Below are 26,976 nucleotides of genomic sequence, written 5' to 3' on the forward strand. Positions count from 1 at the left end.
GTCCAGTTCTGGGCTCCTCAGGACAAGAAAGAAAGGAGCTACTGGAGAGGGTCCAGCGGAGGGCGACAAAGATGATTATGGGACTGGGACTGGCCCGTCCTCATGAGGAAAGGCTGAGGGGGCTGGGCCTGTTTAGTCTGGAGAAGACTGAAGGGATCTCATCAATGCATACAAATATCTCAAAGGCAGGTGCCAAGAGGATGGTGCCAGACTCTTCCCAGTGGCGCCCAGCGACAGGACGAGGAGCAATGGCCACACACTAAAAAAAGAAGTTCCACCCCAGCATGAGGAGCGACTTTTTTGCACTGAGGGCGGCAGAGCACTGGAACAGGCTGCTCGGGGAGGTCATGGAGTCTCCCTCCCAGGAGCCACTCCAGCCCCGCCTGGACGCGTTCCTGCGTCGCCGGGGCTGGGCGATCTCCCGGGGCCCTTTCCGAGCCCCGGCAATCCCGTGGTTCCGTGCGCGCGCCCCGTGGCCTCGCGCACCCCCCGCGCACGCGCCCGGCGCGCCCTGCGGCCCTCCCGCCCCGCCCCCGCGCAGGCGCACGCCGCGCACGCCGCTCCCGCCCGCCCCCCGCGCAGGCGCAGTGGCGGCGCAGGGCGCGCGCGGCGGGCGTTGTGCGGCGGCGGCGGCGGCGCGGCCATGGCGGGGTCCGCGGGGTCCGCGGGCAGCTCGGCGCGGAAGCGCCTCATGAAGGAGGAGGACATGACCAAGGTGGAGTTCGAGACCAGCGAGGAGGTGGACGTGACGCCCACCTTCGACACCATGGGCCTGCGGGAGGACCTGCTGCGCGGCATCTACGCCTACGGTGAGCGGCGGGGACGGAGGGGGAAGCGACGAGGGGCAAGGGACACGGGGCCGAGGGGGACCGGCTGAGGGGACGGAGGGGTTCGGGGCCCGTGGCAGGGCCCGGATGTCGGCGTCGCGCCTGCGCCGTGCGGCCGCCGCCGGCCGGTGGCGGGGCCTGCCCTGACCGTGTCCCTTCGCCCCCGCAGGGTTCGAGAAGCCGTCGGCCATCCAGCAGCGAGCCATCAAGCAGATCATCAAGGGCAGGGACGTGATCGCCCAGTGAGTGCGGCCGGGGCCAGGGCCGGGGCCGGGGATGTCGGTCACGTTCCCTGCCTTGAAGCTGGAAGCGGGATTGGCCATCCGTGGGCCTGAGCCGGTGCCTGGCAGGGTGTGGGGAATGACCTGAGATTGGTGGGACACTAGGACAGGTTGGACAGAGCAGCTGTGAATGCCCCATCTCTGGAAGTGCTCAAAGCCAGACTGGATGGGGCTCTGGACAACCTGGTCTAGTGGAAGGTGTCCCTTCCCATGGCAGGGGGGATGGAGATGGATGTTGTTTAAGTTCCCTTCCAATCCAGGCTATTCTATGGTTTTATGATGTGACAAGCAAAACTGCCTAACTTGCTGTGATCATAACAGTTGTTAGTGCCAAAGTTTATTAGGTTTAGTCACTGTAAAAAATACATTATGTCGTAGAGACAAAGATGGATATGCATCCCACTGAAGAAATCCTTTCTTGGTCACTAGTGGGAATTACTAGCCTGGCAGATTGCATGGGCTTATCTGTCATTTACTTGAACAAAGCTGTATGTATGACAGATGGCAGAAAGTTAAAGTGCTGGTCTGATAAGGAGCGAACATGCTGGAGCTGGGGGTCCTGGACTGTTCTATCCCTGATATTGCAGTTCTCAAAGCTGCTTGACAGCAGATCATGCTCTTATCATAACAAGCCTTTGTTGGCACTGTTGAGTTCTTTGCAATGGAGGGGTGGGAGAGAGCAGAGGGGTGGAATGTGTTGAAATTGCCTGTACTGTTTGTCCAGACATCCAGAGTATTCAACCACACATCTGTTTCTCAGGTCACAGTCGGGAACAGGGAAGACAGCAACATTCTCCATCTCTGTTCTACAATGCCTGGATATACAGGTAATTTCATAGCAGCACATGCTAGAAATAATTTTTACTAAATCACTGGCCTTCATCATAAAAATGTATTCTTTAGGAGTGAATAAATGAAGCTTTACATTGAAATATTTTAATTATGGACAGTGACAAAATTCTGACTGAAAACTTCACCAGACTCTGTGACAATTGAACTGTTTAAGCTAGTCTGGCACAGTAAGTTTAGATGAAGTCTTGTAATCATAAAGTTGGCTTTAAGAGGTGACCTCTTTCCCCTGTTAGGGCTAAGTTAATCTCTCAGCAAGCAGAATGGTCTTCAGGCAGTCCTAACAGCATCCTCAGACTCTCTGAACAGTTGCCACACGTTGCACAGAATCAAACCTAGATTTTTGACTGACAGCTGTTGCTTTTGTTCTGCTCAGGGGTATCTTGTCCATCCAGTAGTAGTTTATAACTTGGATGTGTAGATGCAGTTGAATACAAGGATGGTTTTCCATGGGCTTGGGTTGTTGCTTATCTGTCACTGTATGGGGACATAAAAGTAAAGGTTGCAAGTGGAAAGGACAGCTTTTGCTTCATTTCTGTAAAGTGCTCATAACATTTTTCAGAGATGACACTAAAACATTGCCTTGGAATCCTTGTGCTATGCAAGGTGTTTATCTGAACCAAACACACAGAACTGAAGGGCTTGAAATTTGTTTCTGTTTTGCAAGAAATATGCTCACTTTTTTTTTTTTAGCACAAAATTCTGTGACAAATCCTTCAGCTGTGACATTTCACAGCTTCAGTTGTGTGAGATCCATCATCTCTTGCGTGCTTGGCTCTCTGGTCGGTGATTAACTTCCATGTGATCCCATGTTTTAACCAGGTTCGCGAGACACAGGCCTTGATCCTGGCACCAACTCGGGAGCTGGCTGTGCAGATTCAGAAGGTAGGAGCATTTCAATCCCTGTCTGGAAGGCACTGGCAAGGCCTGGGGCCAGTGCTCTGGTGTTTCTCTAGCAGAGCTCAAAACGCAGCTTCCACTCTTTCTTTCTGTTCCTGAGAGAAATAACAAAGTATCATCTGATACGGGGCCATTTGCTCCTCAGCCTTATATTCTTTACTTTAGCAGCCTGAGGTTTTGCACAGTCCTGAGTTTTTAAGGCCAGCACTTCTAAAGCAGTTGTGATCCCTGAGGAACTGAGTTCCCAGTGTTTTAAGGCCTGCTGTTGTGGAGGTGTGGGTAACCAAGATTAAAAACATCCATCTAACTCCTTGTGCTGACATCTTTAAAAACCCCACAGCGTGGCTGCACAGACCTGCATCTCTTCACAAATGCAGCCTTAGGAGAGCCGGGGTGATGAAGCCGTTTCTTTGTACCCACACAGGGGCTTCTCGCCCTGGGAGACTACATGAACGTGCAGTGCCACGCCTGCATCGGGGGCACCAACGTGGGGGAGGATATCCGCAAGCTGGATTATGGGCAGCACGTTGTGGCTGGCACCCCAGGCCGGGTGTTTGGTAAGCAAATCCTGATATTTACTGCAACACTGTTAATGTAACATCAGTGTGAAGTGTAACAAGGTAACAACTTACTGCCCTTGCACCTAGGAAAGTCTAGAGGGAAATCGCTGGTGATGGTATTTTCGTTTTCTCTGCTTGTGTTTTGCTTTTCATTGTTGAGGTGACTCTTTATGTGGTGGCTTTGGAAAAAGGAAGAAGTATTACAGTCCCTGAATCTTCGAGGGGATAGGAGCCAGGCCTACATGAATGCCAAAATTAGGTCCACATTTTCTGTGTCCTGGTGGTTGCTCTGTCTTAGTTAGATCAGGTGCACTTGCAGCTGGTACCTTCTGGTTTCACTGCATGAAGAGTTGAACATTTACTGCTCATGGCAATTATCACCAAAGTAGCATTGGCCTTCAAGCTCACATCTTCTGAGAAACAGACAGCTCCTGTCACTGGGAGAACATGAGCTAGTTCCCACGGGTGGGAAAAAAAAAAGAAACAAAACCAAAAATCAGCAGCTGCTGAACTGGACTGACTCTCAAACAGGATTTGTGGATTCTGGTGACATAAAGTTCATCTGGCATTTTGTATTTCTCACATCTGTCCCTCCTCCACCAAAATGCCCTGACAGTGATGAAGCAGTATGGGCTCACTTGCTTTCAGAGCATTCTCATCTCACAAAGTGAAATCTTACAGATATGATTCGTCGCAGAAGTTTAAGAACTCGTGCCATCAAAATGCTGGTTTTGGATGAAGCAGATGAAATGCTCAATAAAGGTAAGACATTTGTCTCCCTTTTACTTGCTTTCTCCTTGCCTCTTTGAGATTCCAAAGTGTCCCAGCTGGCAGGCCCACTTCTAAAAAGTTTAAAGTTTAAAAAGTTAGACAATTACAGTTAGTTACAGGTTGTAATGAGTTAAACTACATAATATGCCTTGTCTGATGTTACTGATTCACACATTTACATTCATCCCATAGTCCAGAGCCACTACTGAGTTCCAGGCCAGATTGTGAAAGGAGAGGATATTTGGGAGAAGGATGTTCTAACTGTTCTGTGTGGCTTGATTTGCACTGCAGGCTTCAAGGAGCAGATTTATGATGTGTACAGATACCTGCCCCCAGCCACACAGGTGGTTCTGATCAGCGCCACTTTGCCACATGAAATCTTGGAAATGACCAACAAATTCATGACAGACCCCATCCGCATCTTGGTGAAACGGTGAGTGAGTTTCCTTGGAGAGAACAGGAACTCTGAGTTGGTCCTGTTTACTGGTTCACAGTTAACTGGTTTAAATGCACAGAGAGTCTCTCATGTTCCTTCTCACCATTCCTGAGTGTTTGCAGATGTGCTTATGTCCTGTTTGCCAGCAGGGGCTGATTTGTCTCCCTGACGAGTCCAGTTCTTCGTGCTGCTGCTCAGCCTGGCTGTCCCCTCACCCTCCCCCGGGGATAGCAGTCTCTCCTTGTGGAAATCCATCTTTCACACTTGCCCAGTTCCTGGGCTTCCCCAGAGGATTTTTTTAGGCTTCCTGTTACAATTTCATATTACATAGCAGGCTAAAAAGCCTTTCAGCTGACTGATCCTGGATTTCTTGGAGGCATAGCTTACATCTGGTGGTGTCACAGGTCCTTGTGCACTGTAACTCAGGAGGAGTCTCCCTCTTGCCTGAGCCCTTACTCTGCCCAATTTAGTATATTCGAGCTTCTTGAGACTCTCTTCAGTCTGTCTCATCAAGAAGCTGGAATGTAAAAATGCTGGGAACAGAAATGTTCCACTTTGGAGCTGGCTGGCTGGAGCAGAGCAGTTCCTGTCTCTGTTGAACGGGTCATGCTCAAGGCCCTTCTGAATTTTCCCAGGAGTTTCTAGAAGCTGGGATTCTGTCTGGACCCAGCAACCCACAGCACACAGGGCAGAGGGCAGAGGGGTGGTCTCTGGTGAAGCACAGCCAGCCCTTCTAACTGCTATTCACCTGCTTGTGGTGTTCTTCCCTACAGTGATGAGTTGACCCTCGAAGGAATCAAGCAGTTTTTCGTGGCTGTGGAGAGGGAAGAGTGGAAGTTTGACACCTTGTGTGATCTCTACGACACACTGACCATCACCCAGGCTGTCATCTTTTGTAACACCAAGAGAAAGGTACGAGGGCCATCAGAGGGGCATGGTTCTTCCTGAGAGTGACTCAAACAATGCTGGGTTAGTTAAGGAGTCTGGCTGCTCCGTTTGGAGTTCAGTAGGACCATGGGTTAAACCTTTGGGATGTGCCTAACTTAAAACAACAGAGGCAGACGTGATACAGCTGACAGGAATTGCCTTTTTAGAGAAGTAGTGCTCAATGATGTGCTCAATCTAATTGCTTATAATTCCTGGAGCAGAACCACACTTTCTGAATAAATGCTCTTTATTCCTGTCCTTTCAGGGCTTGTGGAGCCCTGAAAGCATCTGGTGTTTGTAAGGATTATTTACTTCCCTTAGTCTCAGAATGCTTGTGGAAGTGTCTTTCAGTCCATACCAGCTCATCTCTGCAATCACTCTGGAGCCCAGCTGCTGTGTTTGGCTGTCTGCACAGAGAGCTAACCCAGGCTGTGTTCACAGGTCGACTGGCTCACAGAGAAGATGAGGGAAGCCAACTTCACAGTTTCATCCATGCATGGGGACATGCCCCAGAAGGAGAGAGAGTCCATCATGAAAGAGTTCAGATCTGGCGCGAGGTAAATGCCCCAAACAGCGTTGCTTGCATCAGTGCTGCCTCAGGGCAGGGAAACCCATAATACCTCTCCTCTCAAGGCTTTGTTCAGCTCAGGTTAGGGAGAACTCTGATTTGCATCTCTCCCCTGTGGTGTTGAAGGGTTGGGAAATTGCTGCTTTCCAAGGAGGGATGCCCATCCTTCTGGGTGTAGAATTAGTCTGTTTTGTTTTGCTGAAGACATTGGGAGTTGCTGCATTTGAAGTACGTCAAGGAAAAATACTTGTGCTCCATCCTCTGTATTTTAAACACCTGGGAGCATTATTCCTTCTGAAAGATCCAAGCTGTGTTGGTCCTGTCTTGACTGAAGTTTGGTGGTAGTTCAGGACACAGCTTTCCATGCAGTAAAGTGTGGGTGCTGCTGATGTGCTGTGGGCAGGGGGGAACACAGAAGAGCAGGGGCTGCTGTGTGCTGGAGATGGGGAGTTCCCAGAAAAGTCCTAACTGTGCCTTTCTCTTTGCAGCCGAGTTCTTATTTCCACAGACGTTTGGGCTCGAGGCCTGGATGTGCCTCAGGTGTCGCTGATCATTAACTACGACCTGCCCAACAACAGAGAGCTCTACATCCACAGGTAGGCTGGGCCTTCCCACAGGGCCCTGTGGCTGGGGGACTCTCCCCACGGTGGCTCCATTCCCTCTCCCCTCGTGCCTCCGCAGAATCGGCCGCTCGGGCAGGTACGGCCGGAAAGGCGTCGCCATCAACTTTGTGAAGAACGACGACATCCGCATCCTGCGGGACATCGAGCAGTACTACTCCACCCAGATCGACGAGATGCCCATGAACGGTGAGTGCTCCTCCCTCCTCCCGCGGGGAGCTGCTCTGCTGCACCCGGGAGAGAAATGCCACATGCTTGGTTCTGGCAAGAACCCAGGAGCAGCAGTGTTGTGCTGTCCTGTGGGGCTGTGGCTCTCAGCACACTCAGTTCATACTTTCCATTTTTTGATTTTCTCTCGTTGCAGTCGCTGATCTTATCTGAAGGTCCATGGGTAGCAGGAAGTTGTACCATTTGGTACCCTCCATAATTCTGGTTTGGACCCACATCCTTTTCTCATATTTTTGGTCGTATGTTCTTGAGTCGAGCTGCACTTGGGAACTTGTGTAAATATATTGTCTGTACTCCCACCCATGTTTTTCAATAAAAAAAGGAACTTTTACCATAACCTGGGCTTAATTACTTTAACCCAGCATAGCAGCAGGCAGGGAGTTTTGAGATACTGCCATACTTGGCTAGTATAATGAAAAAAACATTGGACGCTCCCCCTATCTGGGTTCATAAAAGGCAGGGCTTCCTGTTCTCTACCCTTTTGTTATTGTTGTGCCGTGCCACCTGATGTACTTTTTGTTTCCTTAACTTAACCTTTAAGGATCAGACATCTACAGGAAAAATCTGTGGCCTGGCCCTAGCCTGCCATAGGAAAATTGAGTTACAAGATAGCCAGAAATTTCCTGCTGGTTATGGCTTTCTGGAGCCAGAAATCACCAGACTTGTTGCTCCAGATGAGTATTTCCTCTCCCAAGGAACCTGGGCAGGCACTTCCTGAAGTAACAGAAGAAGCAAGTATCCTGTCTCGTCACCTTCTCCACCTCTTTCTGCTGCTGTACCTCGTTACACCTTCCCCTGTGTCTCTCTCTGGCAGGATGCTGTACTTTGCCAGCTGTAGGATATTCCATGTGGCTTTCGTACCTCGCTCTGCTGTGTCCCTTTGTGAGGCAGGAGTTGGCCAGAGGTCAGTCACTGTGTTCTACTCTGTGCTTTTCCTGCTAAATCAGGCTTTTTGCATGCTCAGAGAGGACAGGAAGCAAGGCCTGAATACAGCACAGTTTGCACAGAATTATTACCTTTATTGAGCATTTCATCTGCTTCATCCCTCAGAACTCCTTTCCTGAGCAGTAGTGGAGTAGCCCAGGGCAGAGAAAGCAGCTGTCACCTCCTTTATGTCCCTGTGTTTTCTGCTGGTGAAGCTCCTCAGTTCCCTGAACCCACTCCATGCACCAACCTGATGTTCTTGACAGCACACAGACAGGAGATGGGAAATACTAAGCTTGTTCTACTAGGAGTACTAATTGTAAGGGGGTACCCGTGGAGGTGAGGCCACTACAGCTTCATGCCACTGTGTGCCACCAGCAGCAAGGCTGAGCCAGCGTTCCCACTGGGCACACACATGGAATGTGCTCACACCATCCATCCATGTTCAGCACTGGCCCAACAGCACCAACACCCTCACTCTGCCCCTCCTCCTGGTCACCGTGATGGGATTTTAGGGGAAATACACAGGCTCTGGATCTCTCCAGTACCTGGGCAAGGAGGCTCAGCTCATCCAGTCCAGTATCGAGCCTCTGGAGCACCAGTCTGCTCCAGTAACCAGCACATGAGCACGGCCCACAGCTGCACTGCAGTCGCTGGTTCAGCGCACCCTTGCACATCCCCACTGTGCCTGCCCTCAGTAGCTGGCCTTGTGACACAAGTCTGTCCTTAACTGGCCCTTGCAGAGCCTCTTTTGCGTCCACAGACGGAGTCACGCATAAAAAAGGATCCCAGTTGAACCCCACACCCTCCAGATCAGCCCAGACCTTGTCCCTCCAGCTGCCTCATGCAAAAATAGATGTGTCCAGCCCAGACTTAAAGAGCTGCTCCAACACTGGGCTCCCAGGCCCCTTACTCTACTCGCTGGCTAAATCCAGCTCGCTGTCCAAGTGACACAACCTCGCTGCAGGCTGCTGCCACTCCAAACATGCAGCCCCTGTGACCCCAGGTCCCATTCCAGTCCCTGGCACTTTGACCTCGATGCACACGTGCAGACAGAATGGAACCCCCTCTTCCAGGGAAGGGAGAGATGGGGTTAACAGCATGGCCAGACAAGGACACGCACCAGGAACCTGCTGCCACATGACCAGCCCCTTTTATCCCCTAAAACACCAATTTCCCACATTTCATTAGAAGTCATCTTGACTCCTCCCTTTGATCCCTCCCCACAAGCTCGAGGGGCATTTACATTCATTCTGCAACTTCGTGGCACAGTTCAGGAACTCTTCCCCCCACAGACCCTGAAGAAGAGTACAGATAAAGCCTTGCAACTCCTTGTCCACATGCTGGGAAGAGTTCTGCTTTTGCCCTCACTGCAGGGCACAGCCGCAAATCTCGCACCTTCCTGGACAAGAACACGAGCAGCAAGGGCAGGTGTGGCCCTGCAAGCCCCCGTGTGACTCATTTGATTAGTAAGAGATTAATCACCAAAGCATTGGCTTGTTTGAATAACAGTATTTAATCTGTACAGGTTGAGATATCATAAAATGCGACATTCCTACCTCATCTTTAGCATCATTCCCCTGGAGCTGAGCCCTCACCTGCAGAGGGCAGGTAACCACCACTCCCCAGCAGTTCTTCACGGTGCAAAAGTCACAGTGCAATTGCTTTAGTCCTAGACAGATGATTTCCCTCACTCGAGAGAGGGGAGATGTTAAAGCTCAAATGTTGATGAGAATTGTTACCATTTAGGAATGCAAAAACCCAGCTATTGCACACAGCCAGTTCCAGCTGAAACTACAGCAGGTAATTATTTAGCTGCCTTTACACTCCACACAGTTGATACTGATTTAGCCAAGAATGAAAGTAAAGCCAGTAACAAGATTTCAGAGTGATACAATTGTCGGAGGGCAGAATCTGACAAGCAACTCCACAAGTCAAAAGCGTGCTTAAGAACAGCAGGAGATTTTCCTATACAGGGAGGGGGTATGAGCTGGACAGAGGTCATCTTCCAGAGACAAGCATGAGAGGAACATCGGCTTCAATAGAAAGCTATGAAGTACAATAGAACAAATCTGTTCATATAATTGTCAGGATAAGTATTTGACATAGTTTATGTAGTAGAATACAATACTTGAACATCTTTTAAAAATAAGCACGGATTTCATTTCATATATACACAACTGATTTTAATCATGTACTGAAAATAAATTACAGGAAATAACTTTAAAATGCAACAGAAGACAAGAGTTTCACAACAAACATTCCCATTGATTTTCCCAAGGGGGTGAGAGATTGCAGTGCTCAAGGCAGGTAAATATCACAAATATATCAAAAAACTTCAAATTGTTGATGCATTCACACATTTACATGAGCCACAAACATTCCTTTACAGGAACTGCACTTAGCTACCACAGAACCAGGTTTTGCCATAAACTACAAAACTTTGATACAAAATCGTATTTATATATTTATATTTCATATACATGCCCTATCTGTGATTTCTTAAAAAATAAAAACTAAACACACTGTACAGACAATCCTAACTCATTGCTTGGTAGCTGTAGGCAACATTTTTGGATGGAATTTCTTCCCCAGTAGAATTAATGGCAATATTATATACATGAAGGCTAAACTGCAGAAAAAGACAGCTCAGTTCCGATATGCACCTCCCTCGGGACCAGGTCTGCAAGTTCAAGGCAAGACACCCTCTGTGCTGAGCCCCTGCCTCCCTGACACCCCAGTTCTGCGTGAGGAACCAGCACATGCATCTGTGTAACACTGGTAAAAGGCAAGAAAGCAAGAGACGCGTTGTAATGGAGTGGCCGCTCCGATGGCTCCACCGGCTGCACACAGGGGACGCTCGCTGGAGCTGGCGAGGGGCAGTGCCGAGCTGGGGACATTTGGTGAGAGCACACCTAGTGTGGGTCTGATCATTACACCTCCCTGAAGTCAGCTCCTGCAGGGGACAGGCTGCCCCTGTAAGCCAGAGCCTGCACGGACTCACAGCGCTGGGGAAGCTCCCCCTCCCTCCCCCAAACACGGGTCAGCAGGACTACGTAAAACTGAGCCACTCCCTCCCACCCCAGCGGGCTCCATGGCACCAGTTTGTCTGAGAAGCTGAACACTGACAAACTTAACTCTTCCCCGGTGATGGCAGCAATCTGTGAAGCCAATCACACTAAACTACTTCTACAGTTGATTGTAAACTTTGGTTTATTTTTATTCATTTTTTATTATTATTATTGAGTTCTCATGGTACAGCAAGCATGTCTAGGATGAGAGGGCAGAGTTGAAGAGGAGACGAACTGTCAGTCTGTCTTTAGTCTGGCATGGTGAGACACCTGCTCGGTCAGGCCTGCTTTGATAGAGTTTTTTACAGACTGCCTCATATGATCCTCCATCAAATTATCACTCATGGGCTTCAACACCTGTGGAATGAGAAATGTGCAAAAGAAACAAGAAAATGAGGTAACCAAGGAAAATAAGATATAAAACCATATAAAGAGATGAGACTTGAAATCATGAAAAAACTTAGAATGATGAAGTCTGACACAAAGTGGCATGAACTGAAAGAGAAATGAATTTTGCTGCTAGAGTAATGAGGTTAAAGCAGTCACATGCTATGGACACAAGTGACACCCCTCCTACACAGCAGTATTTCACTGAATTCAAACCACTTTACAGTTCCTAGAAGATGGATGTGCAATTCCATACCCCATATGCAGCATCAGTCTGGTATGGTTACAGCATTTATGCAGACCGGCCCAGACGGTCCAGCTTATTGTCCTATATGTGTAAGTGTGAACACTTCAGATACAGAAAGAAAGTTAAAAATACTGGCTAGTTTTTCTTCTTGTTATTGTTGGATGAGAGTCGCTGTCGCGGCACTGATGTAAGAGCACGACGAACCGTTCGGCGTCTAAGGACTTCAAAGAGTTTGGAAAACACCTAAAACACGAATTCAGCTGTTAGGAAAACCGGCTCTCACAACACAGCAGAAAGTCAATCAAGTTCAGAAAAAAAAAAAAAACCTGATTGCCAGTAACTTCTCACCTTCCTGGGATTCCTCTGAAGCAAGGAGGGAAGAGAAAGGCAGAGATTCAGAAAAATCAACAGTTAAGATTGTGTATTCAATCAGAGTGACTCAGACAGCACCTGCAGTGCTTTGCCTATTACTGGTGATGTGCAGCTCTAACAGCAACACTGCTGACATTTTTCTGAGACCACCTTCCTCCAGCCCACAACAAATGGCAAGCTCCTGCCAGCATAAGCCAAGTTCTCCCCCTCCCAGGGAAGGCAGCAGCCAAACCAAGCCTTGTGTGCTTGGGGTATCGTGCAGCAGTAGCTCCAGTAGGACTGTAGAGCCTCAATTTCAATCACTAGTTAGTGGTGCTAACTCAAGATTTAGTTACCCATTCATTTACTGATGCTCATTTCCTTATTTTTAAAAATCCACTTTTTCTGCTCCAGTGTAACTCAAACCTGACTAGGACCCTCAGCAGGCTGCTCAGATAGGCCTAGTGTACCAGTGCCTAGGACAAGCCTTGAACACAGGAATTTTTCAGCTGCAGAAGCAAGCATCTGTGCAGAAGGCTCCAGTTAGTTATCTGCTCATGCCTCACAGGACACACTTTAATGTCACCCCAGATAAGCTCAGTGCACCCTTTATTTCCAGTAAAAACAGCAGAAAAGTGTTTTCCTTCTGCTGGCACTGGACATAGCTAGTCAGAATGCTCCAAAAACTACTGGAGAATAGAAATAGAGAATTTCAAGAATTCTCTACACTGGCCTTACTGGCACAGCTGTGTCAACTGAGTTCAGGCAGCAAAATCTCTGTGCACAAAATTTTCTCCTCCAGCTCTGTTGTCCCTACACTCACATCTTTTCCTTTCAGGAATTTGTTGAGGATTCCTTGCAAACAGCAGTTGCACCCACTGAAGCTGTCAGAGACAGCACAAGTCTCCCTGATGGAAGAAACCTGCTGTGCACCTTCTGGTAGCAGCTGCTGAAAGCCATCACCCAGCCGGTTCTCTCCAAGGACTCATCAGCCCTTCAGCATCACATCAAGAGAGGAGGGCAGTGTTTTGCCTTTCCCATTGCATGATCTGAAATATTTTATCCACCACATCCACCACACAAGGACAAGCTTATCTATAAACGTAACTTTAAAAACAGTTCCTTACTATGAATAAGGAAAAAGAGTATTGAAGAGTCCCTCCACTCTTTGCCATCAAAGCACCTACTAAAGTAACCTTCTGCACCTTCCGTAACACTTTGTTGGTAATACCCTACGCTTATTTAACATTCCTTGTGTGCAGCATCTGTTCCTGAAGAGAGCAGTCACACTACTGAGCAGATTCTCCCTTTGGCAGCACTCACATTCTCTATTAGGTCTAGACCAGCTTTTCCCTCTCAGCAGAACAGAACAGAAACTGTTTGATATGTCTGCTAAAGACAGCAAGATTTTGCAATAAAAACAGATACCAACCTGTTCCCATATAGCTTCAGCGATCTGATCAATGGCTGTTCCAACTTCTCTGAATTCCCCAGAGTACTTAACGTATGCCCATGTACAAAACGATATAAGAGCCATCCCCAGCACAAGATTACACAGGGCAGCTATGGAGTTCATGCCAAGGAACCCAGTCAGTCCTGAGATTATGTACATGGCAAACATGACTGCAAATAGAGTGGCAGGGGTACGAGCAGCATAAAAGATGTTTTTGCCATCGTTGTGCTTCACAAAGTTTGCATAGATCTCGTCGATTTCCACTTCCAGTTGCTCCTGGTAGCGCCGGCAGAACTCCTCCCCTCCCATCTTCTTCACGGAGCGGAACTGCCGGATGGCGCTCTCTCGGAAATCCTGGTGCTTCCGCTCGAGGTCCGACGGGGCGATGTAAGGCTTATCTCCCCCACACACCTGTGGGAGCGACCAGAGACCATGGAATCACACCCTGAGCATCTGCTGCTGCACAGAAAGCACCTGCCCCTCGCTGCCCTCCTCCCTTCTGCAGCTCCCTTGGCTCTGTGAGCTCCAGGCCCAGCCAGTGAAGCAGCCTTGGATCATGGCATGGCAGGAGCCTCACCTGTCCAACCATACACAGACCCAACAGCACAGGACTAACTCACACTTCTACTGCTCTCTTCAGACAGGCCCAGAAGGACAGGACAACAGCCACGTGCACATCCCTGCTTTTTCCCATAATGAAGTCCTCCACAGCCACCAGAACTCCCTGGAAAATGGCCACTAATCTCATCCTTCAAAACCGTTTTTTCCACATTGCCCAGAGCGTGTTAAACACTAGGAGCTACTGAGAAATCAGGAGGCCCCCACACAAAAAGCTGCCACTGTTTTCTTGTACTCTGTGACACTGCACCTGTTGTTCCTTACATTTCAGGTCATTAGGGGGACAGTATTTTGGTTATGCATGCTCAGCAAAGGAGGGCTTTGTTCACAAGGACAACTCAGAAGCTGCAGTAAGAACTACCTTTACATAATCGAGTTTTAAATCCAAAGAGTTCCCACTTCTGTTTTTAAAAATAGAAGTTTCAGAGCTGTGTCAGATCAAGAACATCATATGAGACATCTGGATAAAAAATCTATTCCATAATTTTTGCATATCTCTACAGTGATATAAAAATATACAGTACTGGGGAACATTACTATGGAAACAAAGTCTGTTTAAAAGAACATCTGTTTCTGTTTATTCCCTGCTCCAAGTTAGAAACCTTACAACTACAGTATCTCAACAACCACTGAAGATTCAAGTTTGGAAGGCAGACTTGACATGTATTATAAACAACATATTTACTATTTCAAGATATTTTCCAAAATGGAAACAGAGGAGTTCCTTTAAACCAGCAGAACATTCTCCAAACAGCCTGCTAACAAATGGAACTGGCTTGTCTGCCACTAGCATTAGATCTTACTCTAATTTCAAAACAGAAAGCTACTTCAGCAATTAAGACCACAATTAGCCTAATTAATGGGGAGCTACATTTGTAGCATGTTCTCACACCTACTGGTCTTTCTGGTTGTACAGTTTCCCAATAAGCACAGTCCTGTTAAGCTTTACGAGACAGGTAATGGTTTTCAGAATTTCCTATGATAAAACCTTGCATACCACTACAATGAAGTATGAAATTCATCCAGCATTCAGCTTAGAATGATATAAAATCACCATCTTCAAAAGAAGCAGCAAGAAAGAAATTACATACACAGGTTTTTCCAAGTAATTCTTGTATTTCAAGGGGTTTCTTTAAATATCAGAATCCTTGCATTTTACAGCTAATGAATGGCCACAATTCAGAAGCATGAGACTACAAACCTAGAATTTCACCACTGTGCAACCCTGGCACAACAAATGTCTGCTCACCTGCTTGTGCATTTCATGTCACAGGATTCTGAGATGCCTGTCAAGAGCTATGGAGGGAGCTAACAGGTAGTGTATCCTGCAAACACAACCATTTTCCTATCTCCCCAGCATCAGACACCTCAGCTCAGAGCAGAGTGCAGAACACACACAAGTCCTGGCCCTGAGCTACTTTCCCCCACTGAAGTGCTCACACACAGAGTACAACATGGAAGCTGAAGGCCTGTATTTGCATGCAGGTGTTCAGGAAAGGTTCTGCCATCATACCTGCTCCATGCCTTTGCTGTACAAGTCCTTTGCTCCTGCCACAGCAGCAAGATTGTTCGCCTCAGCTGTTGCCTAGAAAACAAAGAGCATCCTCTGTCATCACAGCATTTCCAGCTTACACACAGCATTACACTCCCAACATACCCCCAAAACCTCCAGATGGCCAGGAAAAGGCCACACAAAAATAAGTGAAGTTTAGCAATACACATTAAAACATATTGCTGCCTTTCTTCAGCTTTCTAGCACAGCTGCAAACCAACCTCAGCTTGCTTGTACAGGCTTTTCATCATGAGCAATCTCTTCTGAATGCTCTACTGTTAATAAGCACATAAGGGTCACTAAACTATTACATATTAATCCTGGTACTGGACTACTCCCAGTACCTAAGAGGAAAGAAGGAAGCTGGTATTATTTCTGCATTATAGTTGTACAGTTTTGGTGTCAATCGTAATTGTCAATTTTGTTAAGAACTTAAGACTTATTTTCTACCTGTGTCATGTCAGGGACAACTATTGTAGTTAAAGCTGCAAGATATCATTTTCTGGATCTCCCAAACAGCAAGTTAGAGGAAACCCATGCTTAGAGAGTAAGGCAGCTAAAAAACCCAACCAACCAGATAGACCCCTGCTCCATTTGGTTGATTTAATTTCATTTGGTTGATGAAACTGAGGGAAAAGTACCCAACCATCACAGTTCAGATGGCTTTCAAAGTACACAGATCCTTCAAGAACTACAGCTGTGTGTGGGGGCTTCAGGCCCACAGCAGTCATGATTCTTCAATTGCAAAGAACTTACAAAGTACACATCATCTAATCAGACTAATTGAAAGAAAAATAAAATACCTGCAGCATAGATTTCGGATGAGGTAGCTCCTCTCCTTGATAGATTTTAATGTAAGCCTAAATGTGAGTGGGGGAAAAAAAAGGTTTATTTTTCTAAACATTTATGTTTAAGGAGAATAAGAAATAAAGGATAATACAAAGATAGAGCTCAGAATATTTCTTTATAATAGTGCTAAATATTAAATCATGAAAATTTCTTCTTACAAGTTTGGCATTTTTTCCCCTTCACTTTCCTGTGCCCAGGATTGGGGCCCAGCAGGGCAGGAGAGCACCCTGAGGAGACATCACCTCTGTCTCAAGAAGTGACAGGTTTGACAGCAGGTTTCTACTCCCTCAAATGCATGAGGTCTTTGCTAAAGAGGGAATCTTCATCCATAACAAAAGAGTGGAGATGACTATCCCAGCTTTTCTGGCAAGAGGTTTGCCCAAACTTACCCCAGCACTGGGAGAACCAATACTTACACTTCCTCACATGCCTTGATCTACTGAAGTGTAGGAGGAAAAAAACCAGATCAAGGCACTTAATGCAGACAGAGCTGAGCAGGCAAAACACTTCCAGAAGCTAAGCAGGCATCCTATCCCTCTGTGCCCCACCCCACTTATCCTCAGATGTCCTTTCTTTCCCCAGGGTTCCAGAGGGCTGGAAGAGAACACACACTTCATTTCTTCTCCAGCCCACAAGCTGGCCCATGGCACAGCTCCTGGGGACAGGGAAGTGGGGCACAGCAGGCAGCAGCAGCCATTCCAGTGCTTTGGACAAGCTGTGCAAGTTACACCAGCAAGGCCACTCTCAGCCCCTTGAGGGGGTCTATCCACCCTCTCCACACTGCTACTGCCTTCCTCCCTGCCTTGTCTACAAGCCTTGGGCCTGAGGAGTTTTTGCTCTAAGGGAGGAGAGAACAAGGTTATCAGGGTCCCCATGTACTCAATGCTCTAGGTTGTAGAGCAACCTACAAAAACATACAGAGTTATACAGGACTCGGTTCCCTTGACACCCTCCTTGCTTCTGTAGCTATTTCCTCCAAGTAAGAGCCCTACAGTTTCCAGCTCAGGCCTCACAATCTCAGCTTCAGATGCACAGTCCCAAGGGAGCAGTCCTCTTTAGTTACATAAGCATAGCATTTCTGCAGCACCCCACAGGACTGCTCCCCAACTGGATACAGGATGGGAATCAGCTTTCCAATAGGGGATTTACACTTGGTTTTTAGGATGCAGTCCTTTTCCTTTCTGAACTGCTGCTGAACATGCACTCCCTGCACTGGACCTGAGTGGGTCCTACTAGAGAAAAACTGGAGCAAAAAGCAGCATGCAACCATGTAAACAGAGACTGAACCTCTGAGCTCCAGTGTTGATTTTATGCTTGTCAGAACAGCCATCACTTCTGCATCCCATATCATGTCTTTCCTTTAAAAAAGTTACTTCATTTTACAAGTGAAGTTAAATGAGTTCTGGTCTCAGATTCCTTCATTGCATAGTTTGTTTCTCAACATCAGCCTAACTTTTCTACCCCAAAAGTAGCAAAGCAAAATTCCTCTCTTTAGGAGACAGTGGCATCATTCTTACCAAGCCAACTGTCTAAGTCATTCCAATGCCAAAAAAAAAAAAGAAAAAAGAAAAAAAAGAAGGGCTATACACACCAGACCAATCCCTGCTGATGGAGAGATTATGTTATCACATTTCTGCTGGTCTCACCACAATACCAAAAAAGCTCAAGACTAACAGCTGTGAGTATCACACACAAATACTTCAGAGCATAGTGGTGCTACACATGCAAGCGTTTAGCAAGCACCTTCCTTGCATGTTAAAAATCCAGAGGGGAGTATCTGAAATTTTCATTGCATACCTAGCAGTTTAAGAGCTGATTTTCTATCTGTAAAAACTACATGAGACCTACTTTAATTAAAAATAACCAAACCAAAACAAAAAAACCCAACTGGGATTTCAAAGTAGGAAAAAAATATCTAATAAAGCTTGAGCTATTTCAGCCAATTCACAGAGAGGAAAATAAAAACCAACCCACAAATTTTGCTAACAGTAGCTTGCTAAGAGCTGTACTGTTAGGAAGTAGTGTGCCAGTTCTGGAAAGTCAGAGTAATGAAATGAAAATAAAAGTGAGCTGATCAGTGAGTGTCAGCCTAGATATCTTATCTTCTCTGGGAACAACATGGCCTAAAATTAGAATACTGTCTTTTAAGCTATTAACAGAAATAATTAGTATGAGTTTGCTTACCTTGAAGTATTCTACAAGATCTCTACAGGTCACCTTGGATCCACTAATCTCTTTTTCTACCAAGTTTTCAGGGGCAAGCAGTAACGGCACCAAATTCCGCAGTTCATTCTTAAAATCCTCATCTATATCTAGTAAAATTCAATCAATTCCAGGAGAAAAAAGTGGTTAGCTTTCAATCCTGTATCTCCTAAAGACCACTGACAGCCCATGATCCTTCTAAATCCACAGCATCACAACTCTGAACTGCATTTTTAAGGTATTTAAAAGCTTACATACATAATATAGCTTTAGTAAGTTCTACCTACTCTTAATCTACCAATCTTAACTTCAGAGGGAGAACAAGGTTCCATTGTCCTTTGAGTATTTAAAGTGCATTTCCCCAATTACACCAGTGCACAATGACCCCACAGGTCTGTACCCTCAGCACAGCAGGACTTGGCATCCCACCACTGCAACTCACTTTTATAGCCTTTGCCATTCTGATGCATTCCCTCTGCTGGGGGACAGGCATCCATTGGAGGAATCCTGACTGCCTCTCATTCTGCTGTAGCAGAACCCTAAGGGTTTTATTTCAGCCATTTTAGAGCTGACCTGTGGTTCAGTAAGTTTTTAGAGAAAAGCCTTTCAAGAAAGTAAAGTCTTTAATCTTGCAAATTCTGCCCTCTGGAGACCTTAGTTATCTTTGGAATCTCTATTTAATGACCTTTAAGCATGTCTCAAGTTATCAAATTGCAATGAACAGCTAGACACAAAGACATCCATTCCCTCTGCCTGCTTAATTCCTCTGCCTTTAAACCACTAAGAAGAGCACACAATGCACATTTCTAAATTCTGCAGTTTCACCTTTTAGCCTTGTATTTTCCAGTCAGGCATTTCAATAGCTAACCATTACAGTGCTTAACTTCCATCATAAAAGAAAACAATCTCAGTGATCTGAATTAAGAAACACAAAATGAAAAGCTTCCTACCATTCAATCGCCCATCAAAATTTGGATTTGTTGCAACTTTAAGACCAGGGTGGGGCAACAGGAAACACCCAAGATTACTGAAACAGGAGTGAATATGCTTCCTTACATTCTGTAGCTCTTCATGTTGGTTTTGCTTTACCTGAAGGAAAAAAAAGGCACTATGAACTGCTACCAGTTTTGCAGCACTGCAATCAAGATTAACCATCATCTTAAAAGCAGTAAGAGCACAGAAGAGTGTTTAAGCTTTTATTCCTGAACCTAATAATGTCAACTTTGCATATGAGTGGAAACACCACAAATGTATTTTATTAGCACAAGGAGCCAGCTCATGCTGCATCATTGCCTTGACAGCAAGACCAGAATAGGACTACTGGGGATAACTTACCTGCAATCTTTTCTCTAGGAACTTTTTTCCTCCTTCCAAGCCATATGCATGTTCATAAGGATAACTCCAATCTCTAATTAAGAACATTAATGTCTGCAACAGGAAGAACAACAGCAGTGAAAGGTTTGCATCTTTCCTAAGGTCAAAAACTCTATCACATGTGTGATTATTTTAAGTATTTGGCTGCTCTAAAACTAAATACATTATAGATTACAAGTAAGGATACTATGTAAGTTTTTTGGTATATTTGGCTGCTCTAAATGAAGCAGCCTTGTAGTTCTGTGGTGTAGTTCTGTAGTTCTGCACCACTAAACAGGACTTTTTCTCAGAACCACCAGCAAAGACCACCTATATCTCAGAGTAATAAGCAAGAAGGCAGCACAAAATTTTTCTCCTTAGCACCTGCACATCATCATTTCACATTTTGATTCCTTTTACGCCTTGTAACTCAAGCAGAAAGCTATACTTGCCCAAAATGTGGTCCTCTTCAGCATTTTTCCATTGGATTTTTGCAAAGCCATGTGGCAATAGTGAAGGAAAATTAGTCTTGCCAAGCACTGGTTACCTTCAGCCCAACTAGCTTATCTTCAGAAATTATCCTGAGCTCATTTTCTACACATTCAACTGCTTAAATCCATTTAACACATAGTTACCTGAAACGGCTTTTGGTAAATTTCTTCCATAGCTAGTCTTCCATATTCTGTAAACAACTGAGAGAAAGAACAGTGTAAGGGTGTGCCACATAGAAAACACATTTTTCTACTGTAAAACATTCTATTATGTCACTAAAAAATAAAAGCATTCAATCTTTTATCTTACTATAGGTTGAGAATGGCAAATAAACCTTGATAATGAGTATACCAACCCTCAGTAAGATTCAGGTAGGAGACATGATTCCCACTGGCTTCACAGTGCCATTCCTGAACTGTCAACACACTGCAGCTCTAAGTGGGTGGCCTGTGGGCTATTCTCAGAGAAAAGCTGGCTGCATCTCTCACCAAGCCAGCTTCCAACACTTGCTTCCTAGGCTAAGGAGGTAAGCCTGTCTAACATTTGCCCCTTACTTCCCACAAAAGGTTTGTTCCTGGAAATCCCAGAGAACTTGGCTCTAGCCAATATATCATTTAAATACAAGCCAAGTTCAGCAGCTTCTCAGATCTCTGCTTCAGCCTGTGACCTTAACTAATAATTGTTCCCTCCCTCCAGTATAAAGGCAAGTATCAGCTGTCTTCCTCTTACTGCTTTCACCATCTTTAACACCAGCAGCAGCATTCCTCGCTGGCCTGAGCAGGCCAAATCACCCACAAGAACAGGAATTATGGACTGTGCTGGCTGCTCCAGCAGAGGCCAACACTGGCAGGGATCAATCCTTACAGATCTTGGATACAGAAATGATGGAAGCACACCAGAATTCTCCAGTACCAGGCAATCATTACTCTGCATTAAACTAAGTCCTGGAGCATCTCAGATAAATTATGGCTCAAAGGACAGTTCTTGTGCTGATCACAAGAGCACCTGAGAACTTACAATACTAATTTAACACAATTTAACTCCCAAGCTCTTGTCATCCTGAGCAAAAGCAGCTGTGAAGTGGCTAAGCACCCACAGGAGTCTGGCTTCTTTGACCCAAACTCTTTACCTCATTCACTAAATGCAAAAGGCAGTCAGAGACTGACAGTATTTTACAATTACATAAATTCCTGTTAAAACAGAAATTCAGAATTTCCTTCCCTCAGACCATGATTCCTTGCTGCATCTTTAAATGCATTGGTGTCCCCTACCCAAGTGCTTGTATTTATCATCCTTCTCTTCCCTTCCTTCCCTCAAATCTCACCCTCCAGGATAACAGGAACAGATTATTTTATTCAGATGATACTGAGGCTGTTAAAGGACTGAAGTCTCAAGAGAAGCCTGGCTTTCAAATAACCACTTATGGATTTTTTTGGTTTTGGTGCTTGGCTGTGTTTTTTGGGGTGTGGGGGGTGTTGGCCCAGTGATACAATCCTGTTAATTGAGAACAGCTTCACAAGACTGTTTAGTTAGTGCTCTTCTACTTCCAGCACTGGCAGCCAGTCTGTTGTAGCACCGAAGACACACAGAACAGTTTTAAGCTATGACAAGGTCATGGCCTTGGCATTTGGCAATACACAAGCTATTCTCTAAAGCTACAGGTTTTAAGTTAAGGAGATAAGGTTCTTGCACCATTCACATGAAGCCAGAATTCAGTGGTCTTTGACCCACAATGTTCCATTAGAGGATAAAAACCCCATGGTGAAGAGAAGACAACATTTTCCTGCTTTTATTTCTAAGCAGAAATAAAACTCTGCAGAAAATTCTCAGCTGAAAAAACAGAGATGGCTTCTGGGCAGAAGACTCCTGGCCTGACCCAAGCTCCAACACTTCCTTACAAACTGGTTATGAAATAACATCAATTTTCCTATTTTAGGAAAAATGGGAAACACTGGAATTTCACTATTAAGTATTTCCATAATTTTCTTTTCTCATTTTTTCGGGAATTTCAGAACTTGCAATACAGAGAACAGACTTTAAAAGAATCAGCCAGATTAGAAGCCTGTACTATTTTACCTCTACATCGGCACAGCAGAGGCATCACAGAGTTGATGCAAACAGTTCTTACAGACAGTACCAGTTTTAGTGTCAGGTCAAATTCAGTGTTTTACATGAAGTAGCAAACAGTTCTCAAGTCAGTTACATGAGTAGTAACTTCTAGAACATTGTTAAGACTTTCAGTTCAGAAGCAGCTTAACAAAAATTCACCATATTCCTACCTGCAAATGTTGAAGGTCATCTTCCTGAATATTCTGAGACAAGTTGTATACCTGCAGGAGACAGTCAGAGAATTACAGTGGAACATGAAGCCACTGTCTTACATTCATATAGCCTCTTTCACACATTGAGTATTTTTGCTCCCTCCAGAAAAAGTACAACTACCCAAACATGAGCAAGTACAAAGGTGTCACAGAACACATCTCAAACAAAAGTCACCTCCTTATTCAAAAACAATCCACCAGAGCAAATTTCACAGGACAGAAGTAGTGTTCCACATATTCCTGTTCCTTTTATGTTGTAGCATGTCTGAAGAAAGTCACTTTTCACCCCTCAAAAACCTGCTCGTTTTTGGCACTTTTAAGGCACAAGCTTAGAAGTAGTTTTAGGTATAGCACAATTGTCAGGAGTTCAACTGACACTTAAACAGAAGCAGCAATTTTAAGTTTGGCTGATCACAGGGTAATGTCACCCCAAACGGTATCTAAAGCCTTAAAAAAAGATTCTGTAACATCTGTAATGAAGCAGTTGCTACTTTGACATCTTGGGGAGGGAGAGGGGGAAGGGGATTTCCCAGTTCTGTCAGCAATTTAACTCAGCCTGGCCTTGCATAACCTCGATTCCACCAAGCAGCTTGGGTAGTTTATGTCTTACACCGAAAACAAGACAAAGTATGGCATTTTAAATCAGAGTTGGAGGAAAATATGCATGTGAACTTTCCAAGTGTGGCTCAAGAGATATTCTTTGCATGTTCAGGATAGAGGGTTCTGCCATTATTTGCCAGCATGGATATTCTCACCTGGACAGAGCTCGTCATGGTGCTCAGGGCAAAAACTGTCGCACAGTCTTTGATAGTGGATTGGCTATCAAAGGCACCTTGGGTATCCATGAGTAGTACAGCAACCTGGAGAGTTTGAAAGAACAGCAGCAGTTAACCAGATCATGGACACTTTCCTACTCCAGGCCACTGGGCTAAGTTCTATTTCAAGCAGAGCAAGTCTCTGCCCCTATGCCTAGGGATTAAACCTCAGCCAGCTCCCAGCACATGTGACTACACACACCCACAGCTGAGTAAGCAGCAGCCAGAGGGCCTTGGCATCAGCCTGAAGTCCCCGGCCTTGCCTAGCTACCTTCTCCCACAGAAATAGCCCTCCTTGGCACAGTGGGGGTGCAGTGCAGAGCAACTGACAGCTCTCCTTCACTGGAATTCTCAGCAGCAGATCTATCATAGTTCATTAGAGCTAAGAGGAAGATGGTTACTTATAAATATATATATATGCATCTTAAATATTTTCAGCAGAAAACCAGATAACTGATACTGACTGTCTGCTGGAATGACAAGGAAGGAAGTGATATAAATGAAAAAAAGTTTATTGGTCCAACTCCCATCTTAGGGATCTACTACAATTCCCTTCTCTTTCCCAATGATAAGCAACAACAAGTGAGTGATTTGTTCCCAAAGCACAAACAGATCCACACAACGTAACTGGTTTTTAACCAGAGAAATGTTTGGTTAGCTGTGAAATTTGTTAAAACTTCCTGCACACCACTAAGCCACTATTTTTAAGATCCATGTCCCATGGACTAGGCTTCAGATGTTTCCTTTGCAGATGCAAAGGGTATGAAATTTATTAGAACTGATGGTTCAGAACATGAACAGCTCAAGATCACCACCAGTATTGTGGAGCAAATATTTATTAATGACATAAACACTTTGTTTCAGCATAAACACCTCCAACTAAACTTTGTAGTTAAACTGACTTAAGAGTTAAAAAAGAATCAAGTTAGTGCTTTTTTCCCCACTGTTAGACTTAGTCCTTTTTTATAGACTACCTGTCAACATTGTATGGAAGGACCAGCTTCCACACACTAAAGTACTTACAGCCATGCACTACATTTCACTAGAACACAGCTAGAAGCTAGAACATATTCTCACCCTTCAAAGAACAGTGTTTGTTACAGAGCTTTTCACCCCAGCATTTGTCTGTAGGTGGTATTTATAGCCATTACAGTTTTACAACATTCCCAGGATAACCCACCCATCAGCCTGGACGGGGTAGACTTTGTGCCAAAACAAAGTACTCTCAAAATGAGACTATTGTTGAATTTTTCTGCTGGTTTGTAAGAATCAATCTCCATCCCTACACTGATACACAGCTTCCACATACATTACACAGCTACTCAGTGCAAAGGAAAGCAACTGATGTTCCAAGTGCCACCATGAAACCCATGACATTAAAGGTGTACACAGAGGTAAAAGTCCTTACATACACCTATTTAAGTTTCAGAGTCATAAAAACTGATTAGGCTGAAAGGGACCTCTGAAGATCATCTTGTTCCCATAGTCAGGGACACTTCCCACTAGACCAGGTTGCTCAAATCCCCACTGAACTTGACCAGGAACACCTCCCAGGATGGGGCATCCAGAGCCTCTCTGTTTTGTTAAAAAAAAAAAAAATTCAACTAAAAACCCCACCACCACAAAACCAAACCAAATCAAAAAACCCACACCACCTCCAAGAGAGATCTTGAGTAAATGAAGGGAAGCCAAGCGCTCACCTTTGTTCCATTAGGTTTATCAATTACAAACACTTCACTCCAAATCTGAATGCCAGTTGTTTCCCGTTCACATCCACCTCTCCATGTAAACCCGGTCAATGGCTCAGTGTTTCCACCTATCCAGCAAGGAGAAGTCTACAAAACAAAAGGAAAAACTTATGTAAAACCAAGGAGGAATGCCTTTTTTTTTTTAACATGTTATGTCTTAGCAGACTTCCACACTGTTATTACATTTTCCTCAGAGCCAGCTGACAACACTACACAAAATATTAAAACACAATCCTACTCTGCTGTGTTTCAAGATCATCCACAAAGCAACACCACTGCATTTCAGTGGCTGCACAACTTCTCAGTCACTGAAGAGTAAATGTGCACAGTTTTTGAGTCTCAAGCACTCAGAGCTATTGAGAACAGCAGTTTTGTCCAGTTCCACTCAGCACTCGGGCTCTTTTCTCACAGTTGAGAAAACTCAACTCAAACACAACAGCTGATATTTTAACTGAGGAACACCTAACCCTGTGCAAGGCACAAAACTCCTGATCTTAACTTAATCCTCTCCCTTCCCCCCGACTAACATCAAGCTAAGCATTTGAGTCCCTGCACTAACAGAAGCCAGCACAAGACTCCCAATGCCACCTTGCAGAAGCCACAGAGAATAGGCAAGGACCAGAAGATTTACAATCTATACTTGCCAGTTACAGAGAACAGGTCAGGTTAAGAGTCTGATATATGTCAATCAACCCACCCATAATAAAGTTTTGCTGGGACATCGCCCAATTTGTGAGAAGCTATCGAGTCGAGTACAGTTGGCAGCTAACATTCCTGGCTGATGGAATTGTAATGAGGTCTTCAAAGACAGGCAACACAGAGCAGCAGCTCACACACAAGAATCCAGCCATTATATGAGCACATCTAACCCAGAAATGCAGTTCATGTACTGGGCAAGTAAGGACGACAAGGAGGCACCCCAAGGAAGCTTCACTGTGGTAGGTTTTTCTGTAGCTCCCTCATCAGCTAAACTCTAGCCTGCCTGCCACTTCTTTCATTTAGGATTTCAGTGTATATAAACTTTTCTTTCACAGGCTAGAACACAGCAAGCAGGCAAAAGAGATATTTAATGAATTTGCCCTGAAGTGTCCAGAGTAGATTACCAGCCAGGAAGAGTCCATTGAGAAGGTCAAAGGATTTCTCAGTTCACTAGCTCTGGACTCTACCTTGCTGTCTCCACACTGGCAGTTTTCAGATAACAGCTCAAAACACTTCTTCACATTTCAGAACACAGCATGAGTGCCCAGGGACTGAACAGAATAAAAACACTTGAAACAACTAAGTGAAACTGCTTATTTCTAAATGGGGATGGGAAAAAAACTTGCACACTTTCCTCATGCCTAGGAGCATGCAGGCAATCCAGCAATTCTGCACCAGCATTCTCCCAAATGCTAACAGTGCACCACTCAACTCTGCTGCTTGGATCAGACAAAGGTGAGATGAGCAGATAAAAATTCAGAAAATGACCACAGGTACACAAGTGAAGAGTTCTACAGGTAAGTTGTGTGTGTTTGGTTGATTGGTTTCTTTTTTCCTTTCGTTTATTTTGATAGGCACATGCACCAGAGACCCTAAGCAAACCCTGAACAGCTTTTCCCTGTAGTTTTTTTATCCCAGAAGATGCTT

General features: G+C 45.3%; 2 protein-coding genes across 5 annotated transcripts in view; one reads left to right on the forward strand and one right to left on the reverse strand.

Annotated features, from left to right (window-relative positions):
- Nucleotides 1-596: 596 nt before the first annotated feature.
- EIF4A3 (eukaryotic translation initiation factor 4A3) lies at nt 597-7,304 on the forward strand. The gene is made up of 12 exons (XM_069009152.1): nt 597-809; nt 997-1,069; nt 1,869-1,935; nt 2,780-2,842; nt 3,282-3,414; nt 4,099-4,179; nt 4,480-4,621; nt 5,398-5,536; nt 5,993-6,108; nt 6,608-6,715; nt 6,801-6,928; nt 7,104-7,304. The coding sequence occupies exons 1-12, from the start codon at nt 644-646 to the stop codon at nt 7,118-7,120; spliced, it is 1,233 nt and encodes a 410-aa protein (XP_068865253.1). The 5' UTR covers nt 597-643; the 3' UTR covers nt 7,121-7,304.
- Nucleotides 7,305-9,388: 2,084 nt separating this feature from the next.
- ATL2 (atlastin GTPase 2) overlaps nt 9,389-26,976 on the reverse strand; it is a 41,133-nt gene continuing 23,545 nt past the window's right edge. For 2 of the 4 annotated variants that reach the window (XM_069009154.1, XM_069009157.1), the window contains exons 3-13: nt 25,303-25,437; nt 23,543-23,647; nt 22,746-22,796; nt 20,610-20,666; nt 19,957-20,049; nt 19,572-19,710; nt 18,604-18,731; nt 16,374-16,430; nt 15,532-15,603; nt 13,380-13,811; nt 9,389-11,319 (exon numbers count right to left, since the gene is read on the reverse strand). In XM_069009154.1, coding sequence (XP_068865255.1) covers nt 11,200-11,319; nt 13,380-13,811; nt 15,532-15,603; nt 16,374-16,430; nt 18,604-18,731; nt 19,572-19,710; nt 19,957-20,049; nt 20,610-20,666; nt 22,746-22,796; nt 23,543-23,647; nt 25,303-25,437 — 1,389 coding nt within the window. In that variant the 3' untranslated portion in view covers nt 9,389-11,199. Of the gene's footprint in view, nt 11,840-13,379; nt 13,812-15,531; nt 15,604-16,373; nt 16,431-18,603; nt 18,732-19,571; nt 19,711-19,956; nt 20,050-20,609; nt 20,667-22,745; nt 22,797-23,542; nt 23,648-25,302; nt 25,438-26,976 lie in introns of all 4 variants that reach the window. The other 2 variants (XM_069009156.1, XM_069009155.1) reach the window with 2 other exon arrangements.

This window comes from Aphelocoma coerulescens, chromosome 3 (assembly GCF_041296385.1).
Source record: "Aphelocoma coerulescens isolate FSJ_1873_10779 chromosome 3, UR_Acoe_1.0, whole genome shotgun sequence".
NCBI lineage: Eukaryota > Metazoa > Chordata > Aves > Passeriformes > Corvidae > Aphelocoma > Aphelocoma coerulescens.